This window comes from Magnolia sinica, chromosome 1 (genome assembly GCF_029962835.1).
Source record: "Magnolia sinica isolate HGM2019 chromosome 1, MsV1, whole genome shotgun sequence".
NCBI lineage: Eukaryota > Viridiplantae > Streptophyta > Magnoliopsida > Magnoliales > Magnoliaceae > Magnolia > Magnolia sinica.
The window spans coordinates 138,594,513-138,603,374 of NC_080573.1; the positions used below are offsets into that span (position 1 = coordinate 138,594,513).

Below are 8,862 nucleotides of genomic sequence, written 5' to 3' on the forward strand. Positions count from 1 at the left end.
GGTCCCACGTGTGAGTGGCCCATGTTCATCAAGGTAGGTCCCACATGATCATGGCCTACCATATATAAATATTAATAAAATATTATAATATATCATTTACTCTAAATAGGGGGGGTGGTGGATCTTTCCTAAAATGAGGTGGGCCACCCTATTTGATGGATGGAGTAGATTTAATATATTGGTGGGGCCCACTTCATTCTAAGGAAGAGAGAAAGAGAGGGAAAGAGAGGGAAATAGAGAGAGCTACACGGGGAGATAGAGGAGGGACCCCGCCACTATGGGCCCTCCATTTCATACATGCATACATCAAACGGGTCCCACCACATGTGGCCCAAAAATATAGGAGAAATGACGGTGGATCACCCACCTTTAAGCCTCCTCCTTGCTCCCTTGGCTTCAAATGCACCTTTCCTATGCCTTGGATGGTGGATGATGGGGGATTAATGGTGTGGATGAGAGATGGGAGGGTGTAGATGGATGAGGGAAGGTGGACCACACTTGTGGTTTGGGAGAGAAGTGTTGGACGTGAGAGGCTTGGTTGCTTGGAGAGATTTGAGAAAATGAGAGAGAAAATGAGGGGATGGGAGTGATATGAGGTGATGGAGTGATGGGTGTAGTTAATGAGGCATGGGTTTGTTTGAAAAGTGAGTAAAGGAGGGATGGGTGAAGAGAGAGAGAGTTGACTTTGTGGAGAAAGAGGGATGGGTTGTTGTACTTGAGATAAGGTTGCATTCAATGTTGATTGATGGGACTTATTGTGTAGAGATTCCCTCGATATCCGCAACGCGCGGTGTTTCTTCGGAATAAACGCTGATCGGCATCTTCTTGCCTGGTATCGGTTCAGTGCGCAAGTCACGGCGTTGAAACCGCGGCGATGACCTAGTTATTTCCTGGATTTATGAATAAGGTACCGTTTAATGGCCCAGTTTAATCATGATTGTGTTGCAAGGTGGAATTGCGAGATGGGACTGGATCGGGATGCTAAAAATATGGATCCAACTCACTCGCATCACCAAGGCAGTGGATGGGACTTCCTGGGACCAAGATCAAGGATTTACACACCAGAGATCCAAGGAAATTGAGAAATTGAAGCTCAATTGGCCTGAAAGTCAGCCAGAATGCAAGATCACAAGGTTTCCACCGTTCGTTCAGCTCAAAACTTCATACATGGCTAGGGGCCCACAAATTAACCGTACATGTCGAATTTCAACCCTCAGATCCCTCCGGAAGTGGCCCAACGGACAGATCAGCCCCTTTAATCGTTATGTGGGGCCCGCCTGATATCTGGATATGCTTCAAAATTGGTCTGGACGGTTTAAATGATATGACAGAATGGATGGACGGAACGGATTTCATGAATATATCAAAGTGGACCCTATGCTGCAGTGCGTGTACACCACGTACCGGAAGACTCGCTGTGCACCAAGAAATTGAAGACGGTCAACAAGGCGTTGGCCGATTACAATTCAAAAACGGTAAAGCTGTTCGCTGTTTGCAACAGAGAGTTGCGGTTGAAGTCAGGTGGGCCACCATCATCGCAGATATCTCTAATCCGGACCGTCCATTTGTTTCAGAAGGTCAAACCGACCGTACACATGAGGTTTTTCCAAATCTATGCTCGCATACACAGGAAAATACCGTTCAAACGCAGGTTGAACGGCAATATGGAAAATCAGGTGGGCCGCTTCAGCGTCAATCCAAAACCGACCATATCCGAACGGTTTTTTGAGTAGAATGTAGTGGACGTTGTGGATTCCTCGAACCAGCAGTGAAGTGGGCCCCACCAGCAGTACAGCGTCCGGACGTGCGTTACCTCTGTTCACGCGATCCGAAAAAATCGGGACGATGTGGTCCACCCCTGTTGATCAGATGGTTGATCCGAGCCATCTAGTAGGAGTGCAGGTCAGCCATGATCCTAGCTATGTCGTCGGAATTTCGAGCTGAAGGGATCAACAATCAAAAACTTCAGCCGTAGCTTGGTGCGTTTGCGCAAAAAATCCCGAAGTTTGCAAACTGGCTGCGAAACGATCTCGTTGCAGCCATTCCGCATCGTCTTACGCACTCCCAGCCGATGGAGGTCGGAACCACCATATAAGCAAGGGAGGGAGGAAAGGCTTGGTCGGGACAGGGAGAGGTTGTAGCCGTGGAGCAGACAGGGAGGCTAGAGGTTTTTCCTTCTTTTTCTTTTTCTTCTTATTCTTATTTAATTTGTTTATTTTTAAGAGATCTAGCCCATCCATGTCTGGCTGAACCTCGTAGCTAGGGCTAAGAGGTGAAGCCTGTAGCGTGATGGGGGAACCTGTTGCTTGTGCCTTTTGTTTAGATTGAAGGGATTTTTGATTTAATTTTATTATGGGAATATTTGTAGTTTTTAATGGCCTGTTGTGACTAAAATTACAATAGGCTTGCAACGGCTTTGAGTATTTCTTTTTCCTTATTTTGATTATGGCGTCAGGAAGCCCTGTTGTTCGCCATCGTCTCCTGGGCATGGTTGGATGGCGGTACCCTTCCTAACCTTCATAATCATCTGATTGGTTGATAATTAGTTTAATTCTGTTGTTGACTTTGTCTCCTGGGCATGGTTTGGTGATGGAATCCATTCTAATTCATATACCTTTCATCTCTTTAAAATTATAACAGAAGAAGTTCAGTTTAATTTCCATGATTTTTGGAACAGGCATAAGTTCTCCCTGATCTCTATAAGTGGATCCTCTGAATCCCTAGTTTTCTTCCTCTGAATTCCTTAAGTTTTAGATTAATCTCTCACCATTATTCATCATTTTACATTGGATTTAGATTTCATCTTAAGCTAGTTCTATTTCTACCTAGTTTCAGATAACATACAAGTATCAGTCCCTTGGGATTCGACCTCGGTCTCACCGAGTTTATTACTACATCACAACCCTATACTTGGGGAGTGAACAGAAGGCCTTTGCCATTTTCCATGTCTAGTGCAGTTTCTTTATTTTGAAACATTGTCTCAAGTAGAACAATCGAATCGGAGAACTTTATGAAACTAGCTTTGAAACTTACCAAAAACCTTTTGAACTTAAGGCTGTTTAGAATCCCTCTGTTATCTCACAAGCTTTCGCTAACTTACAAAGAACGAGGAAAGATATGCTGACTGAAACTTCATCTAGAAAAATGATAGGCAATGCAACCCCAAGAGAAGACATCCCTAGACAGAAACAATAAAAGCTAAAAAAGAGAAAAGAAAAAAGTGAAGGATGTCCCATGAAACACAACTTTGGGAGAACATGCCTATGTGGCTGAGCAGCAGGTGACTGACTTCTCACCAGGCCTTTGTTCTGTGGTAGGGACGGCGATCTTGGTTCCCTTGAGAAGGGCCGAATTCCCTCCAGATTCTTGTTCATCATTGGCAATCAAGGCCTTCTTACTGATGATCCGATAGATCTCCGTCAAGACTGTTAGGAAGGCTGTTTCAACATTGGTGGACTCTAGGGCAGATGTCTCCATGAAGCAAAGGTTCTCCCTCTGCGCAAATTCCTTGGCATCCTCAGTGGGGACTGCTCGGAGCGTCCCTAAGTCCGACTTGTTGCCAATGAGCATGATGACAATGTTCTTATCAGCATGGCCACGTAACTCCTCCAACCACCTTGCTACATGGTCGAATGACTGACGCTTTGTCATGTCGTATACCAGCATTGCTCCAACTGCCCCTCTGTAGTAAGCGCTCGTCACCGCCCGGTACCTGTAATCACTCATCCAGGAGTCAGCAAATAACTAGGGATGAAAAGCACCAAACAATGATGAAACTTTGTTATGTTCGATTACTGTTAATTTCTAAGAGAGCAGCTGATGAGCTCTACAATAAAGGAACAAGATACTGAATTCGCAAACAAGCAGACAATAACAGATTTACAGAACATGGGGCTGGCATCCTTCCATACATAAAGGGACATTGCCCTGTTAATCATTATTGTGCTCAGTGACTCTACTCAGTGGGATTTCAGGCTGTGTCACCATGAAACTCGCAGGCAAGCTCGACTTGCTTGCGACTCGGACAGATTCATTGAGTCAGCCCACTGACTCAATGCGACTCAGCACGACTTAACCCTAGTCACTCACTGGGTGATCGTTTTGCAGGACAGTGGACCAAATAAAATCCTATGGAGAATGTTAGACAGGGAATTGATTATGATATAGTCATAGCTGTATTGAGATATCTGTGGATAGCCAGAGAAGACATTTTTCATCCAATATAAAAAAATATATGTATAACACTAAGGTAACTTAGTCGTTCTTTACTTGCTCTAGCTACAAAATGGGAAAATGAATTTGCCAAACCTCGTGGTAGTGTCAACCACATCCTCTTCCCGAAAATGCTGATTGACTCATAGAAACCCAAGAGAGTCCAAATGAGGAAAGATGTACCCAGAGCTTTGCCAGCAGTAATGTACTAGGCAGGTCACATACACGCACTCGCGCGCGCACACACATCATCATCTTCGGAGGCGCCATGGTGGCCAATAGGTGCAATATCCAAGCTGTCCATGAGGTAGGTCTGACGTTGTAGATTTTCTTGCCCAAAAATAAATATGCTCCATTCATCTGGTGGGCCAAGACATTTGAAAGTTTGATGGCTAAGAAAACTTTAGAAAAGTTTCTAACGCAGGGATGATTGTGATGAGGATAACCACTCCGAATCCACGGAGCTTCTCTGGACTCCTCACAGAGACTTCTCGAATCCACGAGGAAAGAAAGCAGAAAATAGAAATAAATTCTAAGAAATTCGAAATTGATTAATTGATGACTAAAAACGAGTTCACAACCCTTTAAATAGGGGTACCAAGCAATGGAAAAGAAATCAGAATCAAACTACAACTAAAACTCCTAGAATCCGTGACTTACTATAAATAGTAAACTTACTATTTATAGATGGTTGTGATGTCTACTAGTGCGCAAGGTTTTCGGCCAAAAATAGTAAGTGTCCTATTTGGCTCTACCAAACTGTTCCCCTAATTATTCTAAGCTCTTTTCACATTGGACGCAACTCCTAAAGCCCGATGGATGAAGAGTTATAATCAAACTAAAACTTACTATTTATAGTAAAAACGAAATTAAAGTAGGGAAATGACCGTCGATTTAGGGATTTTTCGCAAGTCCGGGCTGCGCAACCCGGCATAGCGGGGTTGGTTGGCTAAAGTAGCTCGTTCTACCTCAAAATCATATATTTTACGTCAGGTAACTCATTCCGGATTGCGAGATACGCCCGATCTAAGGTCCGACGGTCCGGATCACTTCTGTCGTCGACCGGGCCTTTTCTGATCCATCTTGGCCATGAAACTGTCCGCGACCCACTCTACATCAGTTTCATAAACTTTAGCCTGCCTGATTAGTGTACTGACCCATTTCTAGGGTGAGAACATCCACATAGTGGTATTTCTCTGATGAATGTAGTGGATCTAGCACCATTGTGCCATACTGTCGCATGTGTGGCATATACATGACCTGTATTGTACACGTGTGTGGGCTTAGCAAAGCTCGAATATGTAATGACCATACCTAAAATCCTTGTATATAGACTGAAGCTGTTCAATTCTTTCAATCTCAAATGAATTGGGTCAACTACAAGCATTTTGAAACGTGCTTGATGAAATTAATAACATCAGTGCAATATGCTTGACTCTTGTCATAGGCAAGGGATGTGTAGGTGCAATGAAGAATGCGCATTAAGACAATACTCCTTAGTATGATTCCAATGCCTAAACCAAGGGATGGCGTCATTCATTATGTGACAGCAAACCTATGGTATAGGAATGGGTTGGTTCAATTTATTCCAGCAAGACATTGCATATAATCTTACATCTTACGAAGTATTCAATCACTGAGTCCTTTGAATTTTGTGGAGTTTGCTGTAACATTACTACTGAGGTTTGTCAATTCCATGTGTGTGCGCAGCTTGAAGTAGCCACAACAGCCTGTGATCAACATGTGGCAAGTCGGCCACACAGGCAAAAGGAGGTTTGAAGTTTTGGTCTTGCAGTGAAAAGGAGAACTGTTCTGTGGATGTGATTGTTAGATTGTTCTATGCATGTAACTTTTGCACTTACATGCCTCATACCATAAATTTGACAGTCATGAAACTGCTGATTAATGGTGTGTGGTCCTCGGATTAATCACCTATAGATCATGAAGAAAAATGGGCCCACCTACACCCATGGTAGCATGACCAATACCCCACTTTTTCTTATCCAAGAAGCTTATCTCACATGAGTTGTTTGATTGATATACTCTGTCAGGGTGTCATGGTTGATACACATGCCACTTCATTCACTCCTTTGTTTCTCCTTCCTTCCCACCAACATCCCATTCCTCTGCTATAGTCATCAGCTCAGCCTGTATGCCACTCTGCATATTCGGCTCTTGCGTCTAGAACTGAAATCAAGCCAAGGCCAAAATTTAAAAACTCCTTTTGACTGTCAGCCCAACACTCCACATGTCAAAAATAGGCTTTGAGTGGCCATTTTAAGTGACATGCATGTATGGAATCACAAATGTCCTTTTGCCACTTAGTAAACCATATGCCAATATCATAAGAGGACTGATCACCTACAAGCTGTTGTAGGTTATCTTCACCTACAACCCCCATTTTTACAAGCATTTCCATTGAAAAGTGAAAAAAGAAAGAGGCATTGGGCCATACCATACTGCCAGTTGTAGGTGATCATTTCTCATATCTTAATAGCCAAAGGTATCCCTCGCAACAGGCCTGATCCTTCGACAGTGCTTTCTCCTTAGATGATGGGAATGCAACATGCAGGGAACCTTCAATTCAAAATAGGTTTGCAGGAAAGAGGATTAAACCCAAACACTCCTGTCAATCCGATTTGCCTTTGGCACCTTCCAATCACAGTCCAGTTCCTTTTGAACCCAACTTAAAATAATTGAATTGAGAAACATCATATACAACAGTGTGCTAACATAAAATGTCTTATTCTTCTTCTTCTTCTTTTTTTACACTTACGTGTGACTTCATTGGAACACCCAAGCTGTTAAAAGGGCGGAAAATGCCATGAAGATAACCTGGAACGAAAACTGGGGCAATCTACTCATCAGGTGGGCCACACACATGTTGAGTCAGACCAACAGCTATACCCAATTTCAACAATGTAGTCTGCCTGATGAATGGCCCTCTAGGTTTTCTTCCTGTGGTTTGGATGCTATCTAAAAGTTGACACATCAGTGGACAATAAAAAATTTGAAAGTCGGAAGTACAATGTTGCAAGTGATTATTTCTCATAAAAATTTGAAGCCAGCCCCCTCAATGCGAATGCCAAGGAAGGAGTGGGACATTACAATTTGGTTACTTCCACTTTATTGGACTAGTTATTGTAATCCAATTCAATACTGCATCCAAACATGCCACTGACTTTTATTCCTAAAAACAAACAGTTACTACAAATTGAATTCGATCTTTACAGCCCCAATTCCTGATTCAAATTCCAATTCAAGTAAATTATGAACGGCAATAACTTTCCAACCACAATAGCGTTTTAAACCAATTTTCAACAATGAAATTAAAAAAAAAAAAAAAAAAATCAAATTAAGGGATTTCAACTTCCAAACGGAAATCAAATCAATTATGATGAGAGAGAGAGAGAGAGAGAGAGAGAGAGAGAGAGAGAGAGAGAGAGAGAGAGAGAGAAGCATATACCTTTCTTGTCCTGCCGTGTCCCAGATCTGCGCCTTGACGGTCCTGTGATCAATGACGAGCGTCCGCGTCTGGAACTCGACCCCGATCGTGGCCTTTGAATCCAAGCTGAATTCGTTCCTCGCAAACCGCGCCAGCAGCTGAGATTTTCCGACTGCTGAGTCACCGATCAAGACAACCTTGAAGACGTAATCAATCTTCTGATTGAAATCTCCATACAAATTCGTCATTTCTCCAACCAAAATCTTCCCCTCCACTCTCCTTCAAGGACTCGCTGTCCCAATTCAAGCTACGAGAGATACAGACCCTATAAATACCATTGCAGATCGATTGAGCCAATGAACGGACCAGATGAAATTGAACATCGATCTGGAAGAGAGGAATTAGGAAAGGAAGACATACGAAAATATTTCATGACTTTTCTTTTCTTCTTCCGTCTCTCTCTGTTTTTTTTTTCGGTCGGGGACGAAAGCAGATGCGGAAGCGGTCTATGAAGAGAGCCACGTGAGCAGAAGACCAACGGCTTGTGCGGACCCACAACGGTTTTTCTACGTTTTTTTAGAGGTTTGCCACAATACGCCGAGACATACTGTCATATGATACGTCCAGGACTTTAGTTGTTGGATCTAGTGTCGAGTTTCGATGATCCAAGCCGTTTATATGATGGACCTCATAGTGGGTGGGCATAGCCAGAAAAAAAAAAAATCTCAGATTGAAATAAACTTCAGCATTCGATCAGTAAATTATTTTTCTTTAAACATGGAGGTCTCCTTAAACGTTGTTTTGTGGGACACTGATTTAATACCTCCAAATTTGATGATTTTTCAAGGCAGCCACCATCAGCTGTGCATATCTAAATATCAACAGCTTGGATCATTGAAAATGACTGAAGATCCAACGGCTATGGTCTTAGTGCATCGGATGAAATGTTGGGGCGTACTGTAGCAAGCCTTCTTTCTTTTTAATCACATTTTCCTCCTGTAATGGTAGTCCCATACAGACAGTATCAGAGTATTAACATAATTGCCCCGGCTCTCCCGCCAATGTTTCATGGTGAAGTTCCTGAAAACGAGGCAGATAGAAGGCTCAAGTGGACCATATCATGGGAAACAATGACGATTGAATGCCCACCACATAAAAGCTTAGGGCCATGTATTTATTTTTTTCCTTTCATCTGACCTTATGAA

At 42.9% G+C, this 8,862-nt stretch overlaps 1 protein-coding gene across 1 annotated transcript; it reads right to left on the minus strand.

Annotated features, from left to right (window-relative positions):
- Positions 1-2,998: 2,998 nt before the first annotated feature.
- Positions 2,999-8,156, minus strand: LOC131220670 (ras-related protein RABA4d-like). The gene is made up of 2 exons (XM_058215454.1): positions 7,679-8,156; positions 2,999-3,712 (listed from the first exon to the last, which is right to left on the minus strand). The coding sequence occupies exons 1-2, from the start codon at positions 7,903-7,905 to the stop codon at positions 3,262-3,264; spliced, it is 678 nt and encodes a 225-aa protein (XP_058071437.1). The 5' UTR covers positions 7,906-8,156; the 3' UTR covers positions 2,999-3,261.
- Between the last annotated feature and the right edge of the window lie 706 nt (positions 8,157-8,862).